We start from the raw sequence: 25,551 nt of genomic DNA, 5'->3' as shown, positions 1-25,551 counted from the left end.
ATAAGATTAAGGAGATAGCTTCCGAAGGAGACAGCTTCCGTAGTTTTAATTATTTAGTTTTAGAATAAAAATGCTGGCATTTTAGGCTTTAGTTATTGGCATGGTTGAATCCCCTTAACATAATTTATTTTTCTTTCCAGGGAGAAGATAATATTGAATACTTTCTCGGCTTAACTCCCTCTGGTGTCATCGTTTTGAGGAACAAAGCCAAAGTAGGAAATTACTTTTGGTAAGTAGACATATCTTCTATTAGTTTCCTTGGTGCAAAATCTTTCATTTTATCTTCTACAGAAGGTTTCTGCTATACAGGTACACAGTATATGTTTGAAGTTGAGGAAATACAAACAAAGGTAGATAAACCTGAAACTGATTAAGATTTACTTAGTTGTAGTGGTTATTATGTAACAGACAAAAGTCAGCCTTGGAGTGTATGGATGGTAGAGGGTATGAGTGAGAGTGAAGAAAAAAAAGGTTTAGAGTTCACGGAATAAGAAAATGGATCTGCCTCCCTGCTAAGGTTTTCTGTTAGGTAAGTAGTATAACAATGAACGCTAATGGTTTTGATAACTTTTATGAAACGGATGACTTCACTAGAGATGGCAACGTGATATCCACTGCTTTAACTTGCATTTTAAGTATACAGATTGATGGTTTTTGACAAACAAAAATATAGACCCCGTATCTTGAACGATTATGGTTCAAGACTAGATGGAACTTAGGCTAAAGACCTTGCTTGTATTTATAGAATGTCACCTACTAGCCGATTGATAGAACTACACTGCATTAATCAAGGTTGAAAGGGATAAATGAAAATTATTATTCTTTTTTTTTTCTTTTGCAAATCGTTAGTTATTAGATTTTTTACTTTTCACGAAAGTTATCGGGAGAAAATTTAAGTAAATATTGGTGTATTTTTAAGGGTAAATTATTTGTTGGTGTATTTTTACATGATTTTGTTTTACTTAATGGCAGCAAAATTATGTAGCAATAGTACCTACCTTTTATTGTGAGGAAATGGTAAACGCAGTTTGTATTTAAGTAAATTGCTTGAGTAGTCGTATATAGATTCCCATTGAAAGAAGAATCTACGTTAAATGTGCAGCATTGTTTAACTGGAAATTTATTTGGACAAATGTGAATTGTAAATTTTGAATAAAAATATAGATGGCGTGTTGACAACGAAAGATAAATTACATATAGAAAATATGCAGTAATTGTGGCGAGGTAGAAAATATGATGCATTTGTTCTATTTTTTGTGGAAAGAATGAGGTACTCCAGACTGGTTTAAAAATGTATTTGGGAGAATATGCAAGGTCAAGACCAGGCCCTTTCTCCATGTACCAAAACTTGATTTTAGATTTACAAGTCATAAGTACAGAACCACTTCAAATGTTTTATTAGAAAATTTCATATGTGGGATCTGATTTGGGCATAAAACCGGATTTCTATCAGTTGATCTATGTCTAATTTGTTTTATCAGTGAGAGAATCTGCAAGAAAAGGTATATCTTGAATAAATCTTAAAAATCTTGTGAATTATATTTCGCAAAGGTTTTCGTGGCTTTTAATATATTCAAGTAAATATTGAGAATGTTCAAGATTACTTATTTAGGTATATTAAAATTTTTAAAAAGGTAGTAAATGTTAAAACATTTTTAAAGGTCTCATAATGCTGCCTCTAGGCATTCCTATTAGCAAACTAGGTGGAGTAAGCAGTGTGATATCATTGCGTTTGTTAATAGAAGAAATATTCATACATTATAATGTACAATATTTTCAATAAAAGGGAAAAAGATACCTATTGCAAGTAATAAATCATCTGAAGACTTCTTGTCCTTTCTCGAAAGGAGTTTATATCTTAAATATTTTCCTTCGCATGAAATTAAAAATTAACTTTTAGATGTAATATATACTTACAAAAACTTTATTTTGATTTTCCCTCTTTTACAATTGTTTCCACGTACTTTAAACAATATCAATACAATTTTAAAGGATTTGCTTGAACTTACGAGTGACGTCACTATCATTATACGATTGTTAAGAAAACCTCCTACTATCATCTTGATCTTGTAATTAGTGGACTCTGAATCTTGCTACAGTATTTGGAATGTTTATAATGGAAACAAACAGTTTTTTGTCTTTATTTCCTTCCCTTATTTTGATGTGATATCTGATGGTGTGGATAAATGAACACATCCAAGGCTCTTCCTTAGGGCATGAATATTAGAATGTCTCACAAATCTTTACCATGATGAAGGTCTATTAAAATCCAAGCATGGCCACTTATTGTACTTGATAACTTTTGTTGTAGTTTACGCTTCGGGTAAGGAAAATCATATAAAAGATGACAGGTAAACATTATTTATTCCATATTACATCAATAGTGTAGACTCACTCTCTCTCTCTCTCTCTCTCTCTCTCTCTCTCTCTCTCTCTCTCTCTCTCTCTCTCTCACGCGGATGTTCTTAGCTGGTGGTTGAAGGAGCGAAAAAATCTTGATGAAATAACCCCAACCAATCATTAGGACAGCGTCTTTCTTTACAACCTCCACTTGTGCTTTTGCCTGTGGCGCTTGTAACCTGGACAGCATTCCTTTCATGATTGAAAGTAAATAAGGAATCAATGTGGTCTTACCTGTTTTTTCATTCTCCTCCTCTTAGCCTTCGCCTTCTTATTATTGTCTGATTTTCGGTAGATTGTGTCATGTATAGATGTAGAACTTGTCTCGGTGTAAATGACATGGTTTTTCGAAAGAACAATAGTTAAGGTAATAACAACATGCATCTATACTTTAATATGTTGTCACTATTTTAATTCCTTTTTAATCTCCATCGTCAAAGATAGGATTTTTTATTGCCTGGTTATTTTCATGCCGTGATTGTACATTTTTTGCCTAATTCTGAAGCGTCTTAATGATAGTTACTTCTTATTTCTTTTGTAAACTTTTTTTTACAGTATTCACATTTTCTATCGTTATAACTGCTCTTTTTTATTCTATAATTGTTTGCATCTTTTATCCCTTTCGAGGCAAATGTATTTTTTATATATATTTGCTTGTGTATTCTCAAGCTATAAGGCATCTTCGGATTGCTACACGCAATGTGATGCATAAGTTGTTTTTCGGTTTCAAAGTGGTATAAAGAGAAATAAAATCGACCATGTTCGAATTCGTGTATTTGAAGATCAAGAATAGTTATTCCAGATTCCATTTATATGACTGAAATATCATTCTTATGATTTCACATGTTCATCATTGAAGAATGTTCAAATCTATTACAGTCGTTATTATTATTTATTTTTATTATTATTATTGTATTTGAAAGAAATGAATAAAAAACCATGGAATTGCCTAGCAGTTATCCTAAAAATAGAAATGCCATATGTTAATAAAGCGAGAAAAATAAGATTCCATGTAAGGACCCACGGGTATAGATATATAATCCTCCTCAGTTATATATTTATTTGATTAATCTCTCTCTCTCTCTCTCTCTCTCTCTCTCTCTCTCTCTCTCTCTCTCTCTCTCTCTCTCTCTCTCTCTAAAGAACTGCGAAACTGTTTTGAGGAATTGATAAGATTATCACCGTAGGGAAACGTTTGCGCCCTCACTGCAAGTGCCTTTAGAGAAATTTAGGATTACGTACGTGTTAGTGTCAGATCGGGAATCTCTCCACCACGCCCCCTTCCATCCACCCATCTATTCCAGCACTTACCTCCAACTTCATCTCCATCATTTAAACTCTCCGCCTCCATCATTATCCCTTTCTTACCCTGCTGTGACTTTACGATGATAATAACAGAGGACTATATACTGTGAATACAAAAAAAAACATTGTAAAAGATTATTACGATTTGTATTATTTTTTTTTGTATGGTAAATGGAATGCACGTCTTTGAATTCTATAGATATTGTGAGTATCGCTAATGGAAAGTCAAACATAGTTATAGTGAAGTAAACGATTTTCCCCTCGCATTCACAGCTTAAATAACATCTTTAAAAGTGATAGTTAAGAAATCTCGTAAACCAAATAAACTTTTATTTTTATCTATTAGGTTTTGATCTGCTTGTCTAATAATTTTTATGGGATTCTTATTTGTTTTTCGTTTTCTCTTTCTCTTGTCTTCCTTCTTTTCCAATAGAGGTTGACCTTTGGTCCTCCACATCAACCCCCGTAATCCCCTACATTGATTCCTTTTCCTGGCTAGGTGATAATTGGCGCCTTTGTCACTCCATCTGTAGGTGCCGAGAATGAAAGGGACACGGTCTCCTTTCCAGCTGAGGATTAGGACTCCGTAATTGAGACGAAATCGGAGAGAAGAAGGAAACAGCGCAAATAGATGGGTTCTCGTGGCGTGTCATCTCTTTGGAAAAGATGGGGGATATGATTAAGGGGTCGCTGATGTCTGGGTGGAAATTATTTTTGTTTTCTTTCTCGTTCACTGATTTTTATTTTCTCTATGTAGCATGTTATTCTCGTGTTACTTTTATTCGTTTTGTTTATAAATAACGGATAAAACTGTGATGAAAAATAGTGTGTTTGTATGCGTTATGTATTTTGACCGAAAAATATTTAACTTCATATTGTAAGGAACATGGTTTACGTATATACCATATGTAATCCATATTATTATTATTATTGTTATTATTATTATTATTATTATTATTATCATTTATTATTATTATTATTGTTATTATTATTATTATTTTATATATACATATATATATATATGTATGTATTATAATATGGATTGCACATATACATTAAATGTATAAACATATATACTGTATGGTATTCATTTAGAATATATATATATATATATATATATATATATATATATATATATATATATATATATATATATATATATATATATATATATATATATATATATACATAATGTATGTGTGTGTTATGTAGGTATTTTTATTTATGTATTAATGGGGAATTATCACCTATTCTAATAGATAAGATTGACAAGTGTTTACATAATCCTTCTCTACTTGCAGGCCGAGAATATCCAAGGTTTACTTCCGTGGCAGATTCTTCATGCTACGCGTGAGAGACAAAAATGTAAGTGATGTTTAGAATTCCTCTCGGTTGAAATTTGTTGACGAATGGTGGTCTATGATTTCTGATGTATTATATTGCATTATTTCAATAGTACCATATGATACTGAGAAAAGGGGAGGTTTATTTTGATGACACGGTTTTTTTAAAGCAATGTGTTGCGAATCACAGCCTAATATTAGTTAGTAAAAGTGTACTCTTCTCTGAACTTCAGAATTCAGAAAACACGTATGGATTTGAGACGCCAAGCAAAGCAGCTTGCAAGCACTTGTGGCAGTGTTGTGTGGAACACCACGCCTTCTTCAGGCTGACGCAAGCATCTGGAAATTCTCCAGCTGCAATCTTTTCGCTGGGGTCCAAATTCAGGTACAGGTACGATATGCTTTTTAACATTAATGAAGTAGAGTGCGTCACCACTAAGGTTTTCTGAACCATACACGTGTATTGCTTTCTTGTATTTATCTTTTTTCCATAGATTGTGCTTCCAGATCTCCAATTCCTGTTTTTTTTTTTTTTTTTTTTTTTTAAGGTTTATGGAAGGAGGCCTTATAACCTTTAGGTCTCGTATTAAGACAGGTTAAACTGTGTACTCATATAATTAGAAACATGATTGCATTTAAGCTACTCTCTCTCTCTCTCTCTCTCTCTCTCTCTCTCTCTCTCTCTCTCTCTCTCTCTCTCTCTCTCTCTCTCTCTCTCTCTCTGCTCAAAGTATAGCCATTTTGTAGGAATAACCCATTATTCCTCCAAGATTGCAACAAGCGAAGACGATTCCAGTCTTGGATAATCCATATCTGAAGTGTGGGGGAATGTCTGTTTCGCCTCCCAAAATTTCAGTCTTTTGTTATTTAGACTTTTTAAGAAATAAACAAGTCAACTTAATTATCATCTTTGTTTATTCATTTAAACAAAAGTTTATAAATCGATTAAATGAGTATGAATTGTAAACGAAAACTGTAAATGATATAAATTGTGTATTTTACAAATCATAATTCTTCTAATATTAAACCATGTTACTTTTTACCTGGTTACGGAATAAAGATCTTTAAAAATACCATGCTTTCTCTCTCAAGTAACATGTGTAACACAATTATCTTATTACTCATTTGCTAAAAGTATCATACTGCCTATTTGTTGTAAGCCTACTGAGTTAAAACCATTTTGTTCATGATATGAAAAAAAAATTACTTGTAAAGCTGATGATACAATTTCGTATTCTTTATTGTCTTTCACATTAAAAAATAGTTTTGAGTTATTGCTGATGGCAAAGCTGTTATCATGCAATTAACCTTTACTGAAACTTCTTGATGGAAGGCATATTAGTAATGTAAGTATGAATGGTAAATTTGAAAGATTAGTTTGTTAATGTAATCCTAGGTCCTAATGATTAATCCCTCTTAAAATGTGTCTTTATATAGGAAGGGCGAAAGACCAGCAATTATATTCTTAAACATGTTTTCTTTATGCCTCTTTTACGCTCAGTGGTCGTACGGAAAAGGAAGCTGTACAGGACGCAAAACTTGGTTCCAGGACTCAACCAGAATTCACAAGAATGCCCAGTAGGAGATACCAAAGACGTATCGTTGAGGGTGCACAAGACAGTAAGTTAAAAAAGTTTCTAATCTTCTTCAGGCCTACATTGAATTTTGGAATTACACTATATTTGTGTCTGTATATATATATATATATATATATATATATATATATATATATATATATATATATATATATATATATATATATATATACTTATCATGAAACTCACAAATGACAGTATTAATATAATTACTTATCCTTTTTAGTTTTAATCCCTTTTATGTACTCAATATAAATTTTTGTCATTATTTAGCGAGTAACAAAAGCTACAATTTCAATTTTGAATGCATTTCCTTTTTTATTTGTGCTAACACAAAGAGGCTTTCCGATGCTGGATAATAACAAAAGGTAAGTATTTGCCTTCTTTCAGAGTCTTGTAATGAAGTTTTCAAAAGAAAGTATAGTAGTGTGAAAAGTCATACAGGAGTATTATTAAAACTGAGAGGGAGGAGAAATGACGAGTGGCATGAAAGTGATATTTGGTACCTAGTATGTGTAATTAAGATTTTTTAAAAGTAATTTAACACTTTTTATTCTTTGCTTTTTCATAGCACCAAGGGTTGAAGACATTGAAGTAAAACCTGAAACTCGAAGTACTGTTCAGCTTCCCACACCTGTTTCAACGTAAGTGTGTCCCCCATCGTTTCTTATACAAGAATGTTACATCTGAAAGTTTTTCTTATTTTTATAACTAATAAATATCCTGTGTTTGTGCCTTATTTTTTGTAAGTTTATTAAAAATCCCAAATACAATGCTAAGATAAATTATGTACATTACTACTATAAATATGCCTGTTATAATGTTAAATTGGGCATTCAAGGTTCATTGTAAATATACTTTACACTAGTAACATAACACTTTAGAATCAATACAGTTTAATTTGTTTAATTAGAATACGAAGGCTGCCAGTGAACTATGAATAATGACCCTCTCATTTTTCTATTGACTTCTTTTTTTAGGGTATCTCACATGTATCGTAGCACCTCCATGACACTTAGCCCCAGGAGTGATTCCCCTCGCAGCACTAGATCAGCTCCTTATCCAGCTGGGGTGGCTAGCTCAGGAGGTACTGCCACAATTCTTGGCAATCGAAGTATAGATCATAGGCCTCGAGGCGAGTCCCCTCGATCAGTTCATTCAGCTGCTGCAACTGCGGAAAACTCCAGAGTATCCAGAAGAACGTCCAGTGTAGATAGCCAGTCATCTGTGGATTCTAGGGGACACCGGAGGTGTGTAGTACAAGAAGTTTCAAAAATAGTTTAATGAACCTGCTTTTGAGTTGAAATGCCCAACTTCACATAAAGATATAGTTTTTAAAACTACTATCCTATCAAAAGATAAATCCACCATTTGTTTGGACACTGTACCTATTTTTATTAATTTCCAAATTGAATCTTTGAAATCATATTCCAGTAGGCTATAGTCATTGCCACAGACGAGGGCATAAGATTTAAGATATTTGTTAATTTTTCCCTTCATAATACACATATTGTTAATAAGAATTTATTGTAAAGATTGCTTTATAAATATTTGGTTTTATTTTTTAAAAAATCAAAAGGCATCGAAGAAGTCGAGGTCGATCATCAGACGGGGAAAGTGAAGCCAGCAGTAAAGGATCCTCTCGTGGTCATCGACGACACCGACATCGACACCATTCAGATGATTCGGACCATCATCGTCATCGTCATCGACGTCGTCGTCACAAGTTAGTTCAGCCACTTTATGAGTAAATTCTTAGTATGTTAAATTGATGGCACATTCTTTCTGGTAATTTTCAGAAAGTGTGTTATTTTTAACAGGTCTTTATCAATGTATTGTGTTAATTTAGTCTAAATTCTTGAAGCAATTACTGCAGATGTTTTCACTCGCCATTGATTCTTAAATTGTTGGATTCAAATTAATCATGGGTGACCCATGTGACAATATTACAGTAAATGCAGTTTAATGTACTTAAATTTTCTAATAAAAACTAACAATAAAAACTCCTTAGGTCTGGGAGTGCAGTAAATGATGCTCAGTGGGTGGAAGTAAAAGAGGAACACACACAGATGCGAGGGCACACTGCCACTGTCCGGGATTTAACACACAAGAGTGGATATCAGCCTTCGGGGCATGACACTGAAGCGGATTCTCATCATCATCAACATTCCAATAAAAAACGACATAGAAAGCATAGGTAATATGTTTGTAAACAAATGCAGACAAACCCCTGTTGCTATTTTTTCACATTTTTATATTAAGCAAATCCTTTCAAGTATTAATGATAATCATTCAAAATGAACTGATGCCTATTTTCTTTCATTTTGGCATTCTTTTACCAAGCAAGTAGGAAATAGTTAACAAAATGCTGATTTAATTGTCTTTAAACTGACAAAATTATTACTGAATTTTCAATTAGGTCGCGCTCACGGTCCCCTTCAGAAGCTAAGAACAGTAGGCTGCCAAATGAACTTCGGCAGCATCTGGATTTCAAATTGCAAATGGCCCAAGGTTTGACAGAAGCTGAGCTGAAAGAGATTCCTTACACCAAGGTAGAGACAGCAAAAACAATCAAAATAAAGTATACTTCTCCTAAAACTAAGCGACACAAGAGTCCAAGACGATCTAAAAGGTAGGGCTGTGTATTATTTGTAATTGTAACTGCTGAGACTTTTTTTCTTTGAAATGCTATCCTAATTCTGTATTCTCTTGGTGATATTTTTAGCTGTGTAAGCAGTATGTGAAACAATTTTTTAAACAATGTAAATATGAAAAGCCTTTAATTAGAAAATTAATTATTGTTCTACTTGCACAAGGTTCCTATTGCTTTCTTCTCGAAGCTGGTTGAATATTGACGTCTTACCTAATATCTAAATATTTCTAATTTTCTTTAACTGTTAGTCTTTTCCATCTAGTTGAGTACAGTATTGAATTTACTGTATATGATGGTGTATGGCAATAATTTTGTTTGGATATGCTAAGTAGTAATTATATCTGTCTTGAAGTCTCAACATGTTCTACAGCCTTTTGACATCACAAGTTAATGGGGAGGCCGAGGGGAAGGGCATGATATGAACTTAAGTTGAGTACAGAAATAATGGATCTTGTAAAGATGAATAACCCCAGGGTCCTCTAGGGTTATTCATCTTTGCAAGACGAGTTATGGAATTGCATTTCTTTCCAAGATGAGGTATAGGGTTCATCTTTACAAGGTGCTGTAGTTATTGAGGTTATTTGGAATTACAAGGAAGTAATTTGTTGGTTTTGATATCCAAACTTTTAGGGCTTATTTATATTTAAGAGTTAGTTATTAACTGTTTTTGCTTTGTTTTTAGTTCGGGAACAATTTGTATTACCATCTTTTTTTTTTTTTTTTATTCTGCTCCAATTTGTTTTTTGTTTTTTATTCTGCTCCAATTTGCAAACAAAGCAAAAAAAAAAATCTCTTTAGAAAGAAAATAACAAAGTATAACACCCCGAAATGGAAGTGCTAATTATTCTATTAAGGTTGTCAAGACTACCGGTGTGTACACACAAGCAATAGAGAGTTACTGGTATAAAATAAAAATCACATATTAAAAGGATGCATCGATATAAACAAGAATTTTTAAACTTATATCTTTACGAGTGCGGTATATGTGGCAGAAAAGAAATAGTTCAACTTCTAATGCCGTCTATGCTTTTTGCGGTGTTGTTGCTGACCAATAGGCCTGAAATTTAGATTAGCTACCTTATGTGCTATATCCTTTAACTTACATTTATATATATAGGAATGAATAACTGTCCTTCATTTTTACTTTACATTTTGTGTATTTTTTTGTATTTGCTCTTATGAATCAAAACAATTAATTTATACAATTGCACACGTTTGATAACTGAGTTATCTTTCTTTACAAGAGGACCCTGGAATTATTCATCTTTACAAGATCCAAAATTATTTTATTATCAATATTCCATTTTATCTCGATGAATTTCATCTGAGGTTCATATTTCTGATTTCCTTATTGATGGAGGTGGGATAGAGAAGGAAAGAATAGCAAGTCTAATATCCGAGCCTAAATGAATACTGTAGACCAATTAGCATGTACTGTAATTGCCTCTAATAAATATAAGGTCAACGGTAACAACCGTAAACTAGCAAGTCTTGTGTAATAACTCTCCAATTCAGATTGAAAAAAAATAATACTAAATACCCATGAGGCTATAATTAATTTATACTGGCTGGCTATTAAAGCAAGAATTGAGTATAAAATATGTATAATAATTAACACATCAGATTATCAGAACTTGACATCCTAAATATCTAAGATCTTGAATTGCTACATACTGTGCAGCCAACAAATCTTGTTGACACAGAATATTTACAGATGGTTTCAAATTATTGGAACTGAAGATATTAAGGCTTTCTAGTGGAAACTGAAGACTTTCGTGCTTTCGAAGTGCTTTGAGAGTGTGGATTTGACAATAAACAAGCAATATGCAGTGTGAAATGCTGAATGCCTTTTAATGCACATGATAAAATGACTGTGAAGGTGCTGTAGAGAGTAGGGTTCCCCTTCTGTATAGGACTATAAAAGCAACCTGTTAAGTACGTATAAAAATTTTACCAACTTGAAGGAATGTAATAACTAGAATTACTTACATATGCATACCTCCAATATTGATACTAGGATCATGAACCATACTGTATAGCAATCACAGTACCCAACACCTTGTAACTTCTCATTGAAAAAGTTAATACTATAACTTATAAATTGGAGGAGTTCCATTAAGACACCAATCTATACACCACATTACCCAGTATTTCTTATAAGAAAACCACAATTCTTTTGAATCATGTTTAGCAACAACTGAATTGTTATGCCCTTGAGCTGCTGCCAAAATTCTTTGCAAAGAATGATTCCTACAGAAGTTAAGAAGGGAAGTAGTTGCAAACTTTCAAGTCCCTCACCTGACTTTAATCCAATTCTATGTGACCTTCAATCACTAAACTCTTAAGACACAGCATTCTTGGAGAGAAAATACCTTAAAATCCTAACCCTATAAAACAAATCGGGAATGTTTTTCCTAACATTTTCAGTTTTTTCTAAATATAAAGGAACCTCTCTTATAGACCAAATAAACCTAGTTTCTGATGGACCATGTACCCTTTTCTCTAATGATGGCATGGGGAAAAATAGAGGTAGACCTTTCACCTTGAAATAATTCTTAACCCAACAGAAGGTCAAGAAAGATTAGTCATCTTCTCAACACCAGAACCCTCATTATTCAAAGTGTCTTAAATTCATTTATTTAGCTGAACTCAAAGTTAAAAGAAAAATTCTTGGCTGCAAGATCTTGAAAAGGGAGGCCTTCCAAATCTTCTAAACAAGGACTCTTAAGGTATTAGAACATTTTGAGATAACTGTAAATAGTCCTGACAATCGGAGGTTTCCTAATCAAAAAGAATTGAGCACATACTTGATAATACATGAAGCAGAAAAATCTTATCCAAGGCTTGAGCATGGTATTAAACATGGGCCTATAACCCTTGATAGCTAATCCTTGTTACTGAAACGCTTCTAGACCTTCCATGCTACGGGATCCAGATCCAGAGAGCAAAACTCCTCCATTTTGGTGAGGAAGGTCACAAATATGCCCACATTAGCTTCTCCCCGCAGGTTCCAAATCTCTTGACTCTAAGGATATAGATTGATTGATTTAAAGTTTACCACTCTTTTGTTAGTATCTATTTTTTCCTGTTTAACTGATCGACTAGTACATTCCTTTTCCCCGGGAATAAAATGAAGTAGAAGTATCATCCTTAGATATGTCCAGGATAAGAGTACTCCTGTTAGTCTTCTGATTTTACCACAGAAGTTAAAGATGCTCTACTTTTAAATTTGGAATGCTTTACATGAACTTTGTCAGCCATAAGCCGAACTTATTTTTCCATTAGATTGATTGGTAAGTTAACACATGCTGCACAATGATTTTTAAATCGCAAGGCTGTCCTCATCACTTGAAACAAAGAGAATGAGAATATTTATCACCCAACAGTAAATAGCAAAGCCAGAAGATATCCTCTATCAGTCATAATCTAAATACACTTATTTTGTTAATCAGGTAAAAAGATTGAAATATTGCAAGTTACTGATTAGCGTACCCAAGCACGCTTGTTGCTATACACTGCCATATAAACTTCATACTCCACTAGAGGCGAAGAATAATAAAAAGTGAAAGGAAATGGGAAATACAGGGTATTTAGATTTTTAGACACGTCAATATTTAATGAGCTTCAAGATGAAGTAATATGAACCTTGGGTTAGATTCATATAAATATAAACTAGAAAAAATAACACTTCCATATTTTAATAGCAGAATATAGTACACTTATATTGGAAGTCTTTACACCTGCAGTGTTCTTATTACACTGGAATTCCAATGTATAATGCATTGGATTAGCTTTCATTCTTTTACTTGCTTCCTGAGAGCACTTTGTTAATTTTTGCCATTTTTCTGTTGTACTGTATATTTTCACATTTGATAGAATGCAGCAATTGATTTTATATTATATACAAATTTTTTCCTATGCAGCAACTCCAGTGATCGAAAAGCCACACCTCCAGCAGATGGAGAATCTCCTCCACCACCATACACCCCTTCACCTGCTAATAAGAACAATACTCTTCCTAAATCTAACCATAAAGTAAGTTTAAACACAGTAAATTTGGCATGACAGTAGTTTTAAATTTATCATGTCAAAGAAATTTTGTAAGATTCAGCATATATTTATTCCCTTTTTGATGCTATAATTATGCTTATCTTCAATTATAAAAAATTTCAGGATAATTCGGAAGATCGTGACAAAACTTCAGAAAGAGAAGGAATGGTGAATGGCACATTACATCCTGCTGGCCCAAGGTATATTCTTCTCATGCACGATCTCTACGTCTAAAGTCTCATTAACAAATAATACTAACCTGCGGCTACTGCAATATAGATACTTAATTTTTTTGCTGTAACTAAGCAGTTCATTAATTAATGTATCCCCATTAACATTAATTAATATCACATTGTGGTGTACCTAAGGTGAAAAAAAAATGATATTACCACACATTCAATATTTGTGTGATACACATACATTTTTGTAGCAGTTACCTATTAATGCATGAATTTACATTATTAACTTAGTTGCAAGCTAATTACATGGAGTAAATATGAAAACACTCTTTAATTATACCTACCATGTTTTTAAAATGATTGGTTAGAATATTTATATATATGGGAATATGTAAGTGATGTTCACAGTTTTCATTTAACTGAAAATAATACATGAATACATGACCCTTCAAGAACAATGATACAGTATATTTATATTGCAAATACCGTATGAGAAAATTAAGATTGGTATAGTAAATTAACGCATTTACTGAATTTTGTTGTTGGCATAAAATAAGAAATAAAATTGTCATATTTTTACGGTACAAAAATAGCTTGGTAATGTATTTTATAAGAATTCATATTCTTCCATTTTGTGTAGAGGTGACATGTACAGTATATTCAGAATAATGAAGCTGTTCACTGGAAGAATGTTTTATTTTCTCGGCACTCTCCTTCCAAATTTGGTTTTATTGGCACTGTTGCATTTGTGTGTGCTTTCTCTTAGGGATATAATGAACTCTTGGAATTTCCACAGAATTCAGATAAACGTAGACCTGGAGTACTGTACTACTCTATTTGTACATAGTTATCTTTCTGATACATTTGATATATTAAAATATTATTCTTTTAAAATTTAGTGGGTGTTGATAATTTAATGATATACAGTGTAAGGCTATTCCAAAACTAATTTCACATGATTTACCACTCTCCTGACGGTTTCCCAAAGCTAAATTTGACTTCCTCACAATTTTAAAGCTCCCATGGATTCCCTTCATAAAATGAAAGTGTATTTCCACAATATTATCTAGTGATTGTTTACCATTTCTTTCCTGTGTTTTGTTGGGAATAAGGAATGTAGCTTATGGAACTATAATATTGTAAGAAACTACCGGTAGATATTCTTCAATTATTGCTTATCTCTACTGTATTGAATATACAGTATTATGAAAGAGACCCAAGGAATATGGCTATTTATTAAGTTGCTGTCTGCTGCCCTTTTCCTCTAATTATATTTTATACAGTACTGTAGTTTACAAATGGTTAATAAAGACTTTTCTTGTTAGATATTACCAATGCCAAAAGTAAATTGGTCTATTTCAATTATCATTGTTTATTCTTTATTTCAAATTATTCTTAAGAGTTACCAATCTTTTAATACTGTCACATGATTGAATGTTAGTGATACAATACATCATAAGCATGGATTCATTTTATGTGTTACATTTCTCCACTTTCTAGAACTCTAAAAGAGCAAAGTTTGTGACTAGTTACTGATACTTAGTAGGACGATTCTCGGTTGTTATTCAGTATGATTTATTTATGAACATTAAAGTTTCTAACACTGGTGATTGAGTTTCTTGCATTATCTAGTGTGTTGTAGCATACAAGGAAAATCAGGTGAGAATGCACTGTAATTTCTTAATTTTATGATATGCTTCTTGTTAATCTAATATACAATACAGTATACAATGACACACCCACAATTCACAGTACTTTTTATTTGCATGAGGATGCTCTTGGGGCTTAAGACTTGTTGATATTAACAAATATGCCTAACAGAATGAAACTAGAGTACTGTAATTAGAAATTATGGTTACTCTACAAATACAAGATGACAATGAAGACAGATACTTTGCAGTTTCTCTATTATTTTCATGTTTGAAGAATTAATTTAGAATAGTTATGCATTGTTACTTATAATTTGACTTTAAAATTTGAAATATTTTTCTTTAGCCTACAATTATATCTGCTGCAAATACTAAAGGTTAACTTTTATGTAGTTTGTACAGTAATTATATACATAGCCTTCAAAGTTACATTGAATTAGTAAGTCTATATGGCTGTCAAATAATACATACATACATACATACATACATACATACATACATACATATATATATATATATATATATATATATATGTGTGTGTGTGTGTGTGCGTGCGTAATGAATGTAAATTTTAATCTGTGATGCAGTACAGTACTCCAAATATCAAGCCAAAATTGCTGGTGGTTTGAATAAGGGGGTTGGTGTTTAATTGTTTGCTTAAGTCCATGTTTGAAGCTTTTTCTTTCTTTTCCATTTTGTAGATTTCATTTGCTGCTTAATGCAACTTGAACATCATTATAGTACAGTACTTCATGGTGAATTTTATAGCTGAAAGTATCCCTTATCATGTCATTACTTGAAAGAAAGTAGCTCTTCAGTTTAATCTGCTTGGTTCCATTTGCACTTTCATGACCATTAAGCAACTCATAGGATATATTTGTACTTTCAAAGGATTCTACTTATATTAATTTTACTTTAGATTGAAAATACTATGCTGCTCATTAGTCTTGGATTTTTCAATATACAGCAATGTCATAGTTTAGGTTTATTAACTGTAGTGTACCATGATTTCTTTTACAATTTTTACCAATCCGAAGTCTTTCAAAAGTCGAGAATTCAAAGATAATCTCATTGAGATCTCAATATGTAACAAGTCTAATCATGGTACCAAAAATTTGCAGGTCTGCCCAAGCCTCAACAATGGCAACTACCTCCAGCACTCAGTCAAGTGAAAGGGTTGCTGGTCATAAGAGATGGAGTGATTCTACAACTAATACTTCAACAAAAAACCCCTCCTCCTCAACATCAAATGGCTCTTCGTCCTTTGGGTAAGACATAATTTTGTTCAGTTTTAAGCAATGATAAATCATTACTGCGATTCCACAATAAGCAGTTTTCTGTGGGAGGCCATGATTTCTGTGCTTGGAGTGTAAGAAAGTACTAATGTAATACTAATGTATATATTTGGGAATTTCCTGATCATCAAAAGTTTTGGAATAGTTTTTTTCCTTTACAGCATGCACATGAAGTTCACCCTCTTATCCATGTAAAGTATCATTCATGTAAGAAAATTTTGGAAAAAAAAATTGTAAATATCAATATCTTACAAGTTTTGACATTAGAAAAGGTTTTATAAATTATATGAGACTTCTAATGTACATACTGTATACTGCCTCTGTGTTTAGGTACATAGGAAGTAGTGCTCATAAACCAGTTATGGTAAATGGACCCAGTGTTAAGACTTTGGTAACAAGCAGTGCTAGCACAGCATCTCCAACATTAAGTCATGAAGCATCCAGCCCAGATTCGTCAACATTCATGGAAGAAAATGGTGGAAGTTTTGCTTCTGGAAATAGCTATGTAAATTCTTCATCAAATGGTTTCAAGAATGTCACTAATGAGCGAGGCTCTCACTTCACAGCTGTACTCAAGTAAGTAATTGTTAATGTCTGTTAGATATTTTACTTAGGTGAGGTATTGAATAAGTTTATATTACCATGGGAAAAAGACTTCCTTTAAAGTATTCTTTCTTAATAGTTAGTCATCTATACAATATATTTTTTAGAAGTGTCATATATTTTTGGTTGCAACTTTAATTATCTCCTTTTCTAATAGGCCCCAACCAAGTCCACAGTCTTCAGTGACATCTGGGATCAGCGTTGGGAGCTCCAGCGTGAGTATCTCGGCTGACTCTACCTTGACCAGTGGCTCCCACCCTACACTCAACCACTCAGACATTCCCCCTAACCACCAACAGCTGTCTTCAACATGCAACAGCCCTGACCCTGACGATCAAAAGAACCTTGACCACCATAGCTATGAAAACTTTAGTTTCGACTGTCAGAGCTATGACCATTCGACTATAAGTGACAGTACTGAGCCCTATTACAGCAATTGCAGCTCTGGTTCCACACACAAACACAACCAGTCTAATGATTCCAAAAAGCTTTACCCTAATCTAACTCCTTTAACTCAGCATTCCACTAACATTCTCATTCATTATCACCAAAACTCTCCTAATATTTCTTCACCATCTGGTAGCCAGCCCATACCCCGCCCTAGAAGTTCAATTATTTCCTCTGTTCATAGCAGTGATTCTTCAACTCATATAGTACAATCTTATGGTCCATCTCTCTTCAGTGATGAAAGCATTAAAAACTCTTTGCAGAGATCTGGGTATACTTCGACTCTTCCAAGACCAGGATCTAACAGCAATCCTAATGATGTGGGAATTCCCCTTTTTTCTTCTTCTGTGACCTCTTCTTCACCAGCTCCCTCTGCTTCTTCTGTCTTTGGAGGTTGTGAAAGCTCAACCATGTCTCGAAATTTGAGCAATAAACCTCACATGAAAACTACTGGTTCTCAAACAAACAACTTGCGTACTACTGCCTCGCAAACTAACCATTCTAACCCGGGTCAGAGGGCTTCCAGCAAACCTTCATCCAATAAAACAACTGAAACAAGTCAAGGCAACCAGACAGCAAATGGGACTAACCTGGCACACTCTGCCCTGCACTGGAAGGTGTATAATTGGGATGCATACAGGGAGGAGGCAGAGTGGTCTAATTCTCTAGGGCGCAGCATCAAAAGTCAAGGCCAAGAGGGTAATCAAGTAAGTAATTTACTGACACACTCATTACATCACCCTGCAGGTTATTATGCGGTACAGCTGTATATGTCTCTACTACACTCCTCTTCTCTTTTTGGTCTATTATGTACACATCCTGTTCCATTCAAAAGTTTTGTGCACTTTTTAGCTCCAATGATGATTCAGAACTGTAGGTACTGTAGTGCAGTATACTATATTTTATAGCTGTATCTTCAATACCCATATAGTAAACATGAACTGTATAATGCATGGGTGTCTTTTATCACCTTTAATTTTAGCACCTTTAATTTAATGACATTTTTAGATGGTACCAGTCCTATTGGCAACAGTGGTATTGGTTTGATTTTTTAAACTTTGCAATAGTGATTTTCAGTTTTTAATTTACTAGTTTGTCTCTTAATGCATGGTTTAGTTTCATATCTTGAAATGCCTAATACTGTATATTTGAGACTAAAGCTAAGTTAATGTACATATATAAAAGTATAGTTTTTATTTTCGTTTAGTTTTTGCGTATTTAATTTTAACACATAAGTGGATCTGAAATATTGCGGTGCTTATCATAGTCCTAGAAATTGAATTTTGTATAAGTAGATTTAGAATGCAAAATCAAGGAAGTGATAGTAAAATGAAGTACTGAACCAAGACAATGAACACTTATGACAAGGTACATTATTATACTTGGTATTTTAGGTAAATTACAATAATTCTATGCACTAAATGATATTATAGACAAGTAGTAGCAATTATATGTGTTTTTTCAGTCGTTGCCAAAATATTTACTTCCTAGTCACTAATTATAGAGGGAAATTTTTTTAGAGTAAACACACAAAAAATGTTAGAACAAAATTGTTTCTTTGATATCAAGTTATTTAGATTAGATGTCACTGTATTATGCTTTATATTGAATATTTTTTCATATTATGAATTTGAAGATTCAGGGACTTTTAGGTAAACTAAAGGGCAAGTGGTATGAAAGGAAATCTTTGATAGATAGTATTTTTATTCATCAATCAGACACACGTGTACATCTCGCTGAGACTATATTAATTTTCCTGCTCAGGATTATTGAGACATTACTCCTCCAGATATTATTTTGGACTTGTATTGCTCTATTAATCTATACTGATATGCTTTTCCTAATTACTATGTACAATATGGGCTTTACATTTCTTTTAATTAAAAAACTATGTCTACTCTTGGCTTAATGTTTTATTTTTTGAAGGGTGTTCTTAAACTACTCTCACCATTTTAAAATTAATTTATTTGCAATCTTATTATAGTTAAAGCTTCATTCAAGGCCCCATGGCAAAAATCAGGTTGAAAAGTATGAACTATTTATGTAAAATTAATATCTTAACTATCAAGCTTTATAAAGATTATATATTTCTTGTCAAAAGTAATTTTTAAAGCAGGAAAAGACATGGAGCAGCTGATCCTTTTAAAAATAAAAGTATTTACATTAAATATTATAAGGAAAACTTTATCCCTTTTTCAAGATCATTAGTACACCTGCTGCTTGCATTTTACTTTGCATATGTAGAAATCAAAACACAACCAAATGAATCATAACACTTCAATACTAAATACATATGACAAGACACTTTTAAAGAAAGCAATGGGAAGTCAGACTATTTATTTTATGAAAATGACCCCAGTTGACTAAAAGAGGAGAAAGCTGCAGCTGCTTCTCGTCCATTCCTGGTATGCTTCCTTGTCTTATGTTCCTAAACCGCCCACAGCATCACCCTCCCTCCCTGCTCTATAATGCACCCCAGCTTTACCCAACAGCACTTGCATGAGAATCTACTTTTTTAAGGATGTGATAAACATAGACTAACATTAAATGAAATACTGTTTTTAAGTCTTTTATGTTATTCTATGTATTATACATCCTTAATGTTTGACATTGGCTGTTTCTTTTACAAATTACTATGCATTCCCTGTCATGGCATCTCACTGATCATTTTATTCAAAGTTACAGGGGAATCTTTTTTTGGACCCATGCCATAGTTTTCAGCAATTATTTTGATCTCAGGTGCCTTGTCAGTATTTTCTTCTTGAGTCTCCCAATTACTGAAGGAGTTGTTCAGGTAAGAATATAGCTGTGGGCAGGTACAGGCAATGGGATGATTATTGAGGGTATTATTGTTCACAGCACATCGGGGGTGTGGGCGGGCACACGCGAAGGGGCAGTGCAGGAAGCTTGGAACTCATCTTGGGGCCCCTCATACAGAGTGCCCTTCAGTAAGTATTGGGTCAGGTCACATAGGACTTTACCTGGAAGATTCCTTCAGTCCCTATAAAAGGGGCAGTTTTTCAGTGTAGTGGTTCTCTTGCTGCATTTAACCTATGAAGAGAGAAATTTAAACAATTATTTGAAATCATTTTGAAGCTTTTGTAATTTTACATGTATTTAAATTTACCAAGTAAGTGCAGCAAGAATGAGGGATTTCAGGGGTTTTCGCACGGCGATATTAACGGAAATGATTGAGTCACTAACTTAATCAAAACCTGTACTGTACATTATTTGTCATCTTAGCTATGTACTGTATTATACTGTGCTTGAAGGTAATGTGCAAATATTACCCTACAGTATTCAATATTTTATTACTGAGATCACAAATAAAACAGCAGTGAATCAATACTAGAGGTTAGTTGCATTTTTCAAAAGAAATTGAAATTTCTTAACGGTAGAAGTAGGAAATTTAACCTAACAGTGATGTAGATTGGAATTGGTTCTTAAGTATGTGTGGAATATCTGTGTATATGTAAGTTTCACAATTTCTTGATGCTATGAATTGATATTAATGCATAACACGCAAAAGCTTGCTCCTCCTCTGTTGACCTTGGACTAACGACTGCAGACTTAAGACAGGTGTGAGAGACGAAGTGGACTTTACTTTTTTTTTAATATTTTTTTTCTATTACTGTATATGTTTTCTGTATTTACATTTACCTTATGTATTGTGCATGCAGTATTTAATGTGACTATTGCATGACACTTGATGGAAAAAAAATGTAGCATGTTAAACAGCATCCATCATTTAAATAAAATAACATCAGTATACTAATAAATAGCAACCCATTCATGCATGTCTGCTATGGAGTATAAAATAATTTAGAATTTTGGTTGAAAAAGTTATACAATTGTGAAAGAACAGCATATACTCATACAATATATTATGAAGCATTTACTGTCTTAAATGAATTATTATTGTACTATACTGTAGTAAATAGTACATATACTGTACATGTAATGTGTTCATAATTTTTTTTTCTTTAAACTACCATTCTGCAAGGAGTCAATGGACATATTTAATTAATACAAAACACATGTACAAAAATAATGTCCATAAAGTACTGTATAGGGAGCCATATCACGTTTTAGGTTATGGCATCACTTTTTTTAGACTAGATGAACATAAGAAAAGTAAACCTTTTTATTTCAATGAAGTTTATCTGCGGTTCACTAGACTTCCTCTTGTGAAGCTCGTACCTATCTGTGACTTCATTAAAGATGAAAAGTTTCCAATCTCCCTAACTCCACTTACCTCCCTCACAAGGATATTATGAGTGCAAATGCCATCTTTGGTGTTCTATGGGAAACAAACTAGGACTGAGTATTGACATTATTTTGCATCTTGTTGCTAATCATACCTGCCATAATTTTTCTTATCCGATTGCCAGTTTCAAGGTTTCTTGTATTTCTGTTAATTTAGATAGTTCAAATGCACATAGGTATATTTTCTGCTGGTTTTAAGATTAGTTTGTGTGCTAAATGTTCAGTGAATAGGTTATTATTGGAGGAAAAAGATCCTCATTCTGTTGTCCTGTGTTGAGGACAACAGCATGATTCAAAAGATACCAGATGTTCAAGTTACCAGGTAACCATGATGGAAGAGTATATTAAACCAGCATCTAAATGTAAAAGAAAAGACTATTCTAAATCAGGGAAGCATTCAAAGCAAAGTTCAAAGAAGGCCAGGCTAGTGGGTTTTGGTGGTAGGTTGGCCAGGCCACCAGCCACCCGTTGAGATACTACCGCTGAGAGTTATGGGTCCTTTGACTGGCCAGACAGTACTACATTGGATCCTTCTCTCTGGTTACGGTTCACTTTCCCTTTGCCTACACATACACCGATTAGTCTGGCCTCTTCTTTACAGATCCTCCTCTGTTCTCATACACCTGACAACACTGAGATTAACCAAACAATTCTTTACCCAAGGGGGTTAATTACTGCACTGTAATTGTTCAGTGGCTACTTTCTTCTTGGTAAGGGTAGAAGAGACTCTAGCAGTGGTATGCAGCTCTTCTAGGAGTAGGCCACTCCAAAATCAAGCCATTGTTCTCTAGTCTTGGGTAGTGCCATAGTCTCTGTACCATGGTCTTCCACTGTCTTGGGTTAGAGTTCTCTTGCTTAAGGGTACACTCGGGCTCACAGAATCTAATTTCTTTTCCTCTTGTTTTGTTAAAGCTTTTATAGTTTAGATAGAAAATATTTATTTTAATGTTACTGACTTTAAAATATTTTATTTTTCCTTGTTTCCTTTCCTCACTAGGTTATTTTCCCAGTTGGGACAATCTCATGGTTGATGAAATACCCAGACGACGAAGAAGGAGATAATAATGATAAAACCTCAGATGACCGATTCATTCTGTTTCTGTTACTCCAAGAATCTTGTCAAATCCCAAATTTTGAATTTTGGAGATTACTTGGCTTTTGGTGAATCAAGTAATAGAAGAGGGTTTTGATTCCTAAATATTTTTTATAACTGACTGGTTCCAGGGCCAAAAATGTTTGGGGGCTAAAGGGTTGGAGCCTAGTTATGGATGTATAGAATTTGAATAAGAATACCATTCTCGCCAAGCTTTTGATGGGGGACTCCTACAGTTCCGGGGGGTACTGGAGAAAGAAGTTTGTATTGTGTCTATTTATACATACCTATTCATCTGCAGTCAAGAAAGCTCTTCCAGTTGTTGTATGGGATAAAGGGTTATCAATTCAAACCCCTCTGCTTTGCCGTCAGAACGGCTCCTCAAGTATTCACAAAGGTGATGGTTTCAATCTCCAAGTGGCTCTTTTTCCTGGGTGTAAGAATACCCGAGTGACTGGTTGATTTTAAATTCATTGCTGGGAAAGGTTCATGGCCATCAGGCGTGCTTGGTCAACATGCTACAGTGTTGGGAGTCCTGGGCAGTCTAAAGATGTCCCTCCTGACTTTCGCAACACACAAGATTCTCTACTTGAGGATAGCAATAGCCTCTGTTCCTTTTCGGCTGTAAAAGATAATTTGGTCCTTCGTGAATCAGTTGGAAAATTTTAAACCGATTAAGCGTCTATGGGTGAATGTGGGGATGAGGTTCCTCAGTACTGTGGCATCTCTGGAGAAGTTAATTTCACTGAGGAATTTGAGGTAATAGTTATATCTCAACCGTCCTTGGAACAGGGGGACAGGCTCTGGGGGAAAAAAATACATTTCCAGTTCAGAACCAGTTGGAACTAATCAAATGAAGCAGAGACCCTAATAATTTGTCTTCAGGAGTTTTGTTGCAGGTAAAAGATTAGGCCCTTTCGTCCTTCAGTGATGCATCCCAGGAAGAGTGGGGATCTACCATGGATTACAGTAGCTTCCCTTATCAGGGATTTGGACAGAATAAGATTTTTCCTTTCACATAAGCTGCCTGGAATTTTTAGAGGTATTCAAGACACTTCCGATTTCAGGAATTGCTCATGATGGAGAAGTCTTTGGTGGTTTTTATGGGCAACAAAAGCAAGGGGTGCCTAGGCTAAAGACTATATTCCATTCAAAGGAGGTTTTGTTGTGGAAGGAACTATGGGGCGATCCATGTACCATTATAAAGTTCCTAATCTATTTTGTGGTATTAGATGCTAGGGGGTGCCTCTCATAAAATGCTGTAATTTCTTATGAAGGCATTAGTGCTGAAGTAACTTTCAAATTGAATTCAGTTTGAACATGGGACTTGGTAGTCAGTATTATGATGATTTTTCGTAGAAATCTTTCTTTGGAAAGAGTTTTGGCAGAAATTCTGTGGTGTACCATATCAATTTTTGTCAAACACTATTTGAAGGAAGCCTGGTTTTCCTTTAACATTACTGGGCATAGCATCAGATCCTATGGTTGCTGAAGCCTATGTTATTTTTGGATCTGTATTTAAGGTAATTTTGTATTGATTATAGGTAGCTTATAGTTTGTATTGTTTTATCTGCCCTCTTGGCAATAGTTTATATAGTTTTCTCAATCTAAATTTGTATTATACTGGAAAATGAAGAGAGTTCCTATGACATTTGGTAGAAAAATTTGAGATGCTGATAAACTTAGGTTACTCATCAGTGTGGGATTCAGCTTAGTGAACCACAGTTAAGGGTCCTTTAGAGAAAACAGAATTTTGATAATAAAATTTGATTAGTGATGTCAAGAGGCCTATAAATTCAGAAGTAAAAAATACATGAAGTGTACCGCCACCTAATTTGTTAAAAATACATGAAGTGTACCTCCACCTAATTTGTTTACTATAGAACACTGCAGATGGTATGTGCAACCATAACATCCTAGGGGAGAGGCAATTTGAGAGAGGGAGAATGGAACTATAATTTTTTTTTATAATAGTTTTCTAAATGAATCATGAAGCCAGGTGAACCCCAGGTAAGTAATGAATATTAAAATACAATACTACATAAATGTTGCTGCTGTTGAATATATTGTAGCAGTGTTAACTTGCATGGCAAAACAGATCCTCTCAAAACTAATGTTCAACTGTTAACAATTATCTTTAAAATCTATAAAAAAAAATAATACTACAACTGCTACATGTAATTAATTATGTTAATACAAATTTCTACAGTAATTTATGCATAAAATAGTAAAATTTCTATTAAATTTAAAGAAACTGGTTGGAAATAATAAAAACCAAAAGTTATTAATTGGTACTGCACATGCCATCTAGATACAAAAAGTCATTTTACTTTCAGCATGAAATTTCAAAACTTGTTTCATGGCACTTTCAGTGTGATTATAAAAATATCTAATTTTACATTCTATATTTCATTTACAACCTAGATAAATTCCTTTACACTAAACTTTACAAAGAGATAAGATGATTACAAATAACATGTGCCTTGAAACCCAATGTAAAATTATAGCAAGATAATACTACAGTATAGTCAAACTTAAAAAAAAAAAAAAAACTAATTATATGAGACTGGAAACTGGTTAAGAATTATTACACTGCACTTTTTAATCCTTATAAAATTTCAAAATTTTATAAATTATTTCTTGCTTTAGAAAAATGCATTAATCTTCCTCATG

At 33.5% G+C, this 25,551-nt stretch overlaps 2 protein-coding genes across 10 annotated transcripts in view; one reads left to right on the top strand and one right to left on the bottom strand.

Moving 5' to 3' along the window:
- The window catches only part of LOC137631735 (band 4.1-like protein 4), a 773,040-nt gene that overhangs the window by 745,540 nt on the left and 1,949 nt on the right, over window positions 1-25,551 (top strand). For 5 of the 7 annotated variants that reach the window (XM_068363632.1, XM_068363631.1, XM_068363629.1 and 2 more), the window contains 15 exons: window positions 141-229; window positions 5,007-5,070; window positions 5,282-5,439; window positions 6,550-6,668; window positions 7,215-7,287; window positions 7,624-7,893; window positions 8,223-8,369; window positions 8,655-8,840; window positions 9,063-9,275; window positions 13,220-13,331; window positions 13,470-13,546; window positions 16,296-16,442; window positions 16,800-17,045; window positions 17,230-17,287; window positions 17,783-18,226. In XM_068363632.1, coding sequence (XP_068219733.1) covers window positions 141-229; window positions 5,007-5,070; window positions 5,282-5,439; window positions 6,550-6,668; window positions 7,215-7,287; window positions 7,624-7,893; window positions 8,223-8,369; window positions 8,655-8,840; window positions 9,063-9,275; window positions 13,220-13,331; window positions 13,470-13,546; window positions 16,296-16,442; window positions 16,800-17,045; window positions 17,230-17,287; window positions 17,783-18,226 — 2,403 coding nt within the window. Of the gene's footprint in view, window positions 1-140; window positions 230-5,006; window positions 5,071-5,281; window positions 5,440-6,549; window positions 6,669-7,214; window positions 7,288-7,623; window positions 7,894-8,222; window positions 8,370-8,654; window positions 8,841-9,062; window positions 9,276-13,219; window positions 13,332-13,469; window positions 13,547-16,295; window positions 16,443-16,799; window positions 17,046-17,229; window positions 17,288-17,782; window positions 18,227-20,378; window positions 20,468-25,551 lie in introns of all 7 variants that reach the window. The other 2 variants (XM_068363633.1, XM_068363630.1) reach the window with 2 other exon arrangements.
- LOC137631738 (differentially expressed in FDCP 8 homolog) overlaps window positions 19,466-25,551 on the bottom strand; it is a 216,076-nt gene continuing 209,990 nt past the window's right edge. For all 3 annotated transcript variants that reach the window (XM_068363641.1, XM_068363643.1, XM_068363642.1), the window contains one exon: window positions 19,466-20,570. The gene's annotated coding sequence lies outside the window, so the exon portion shown is untranslated. The remainder of the gene's footprint in view (window positions 20,571-25,551) is intronic.

Source organism: Palaemon carinicauda, chromosome 40, assembly GCF_036898095.1.
Source record: "Palaemon carinicauda isolate YSFRI2023 chromosome 40, ASM3689809v2, whole genome shotgun sequence".
Taxonomy (NCBI): Eukaryota; Metazoa; Arthropoda; class Malacostraca; order Decapoda; family Palaemonidae; genus Palaemon; species Palaemon carinicauda.
This window is presented reverse-complemented; position numbering and strand designations above follow the sequence as displayed.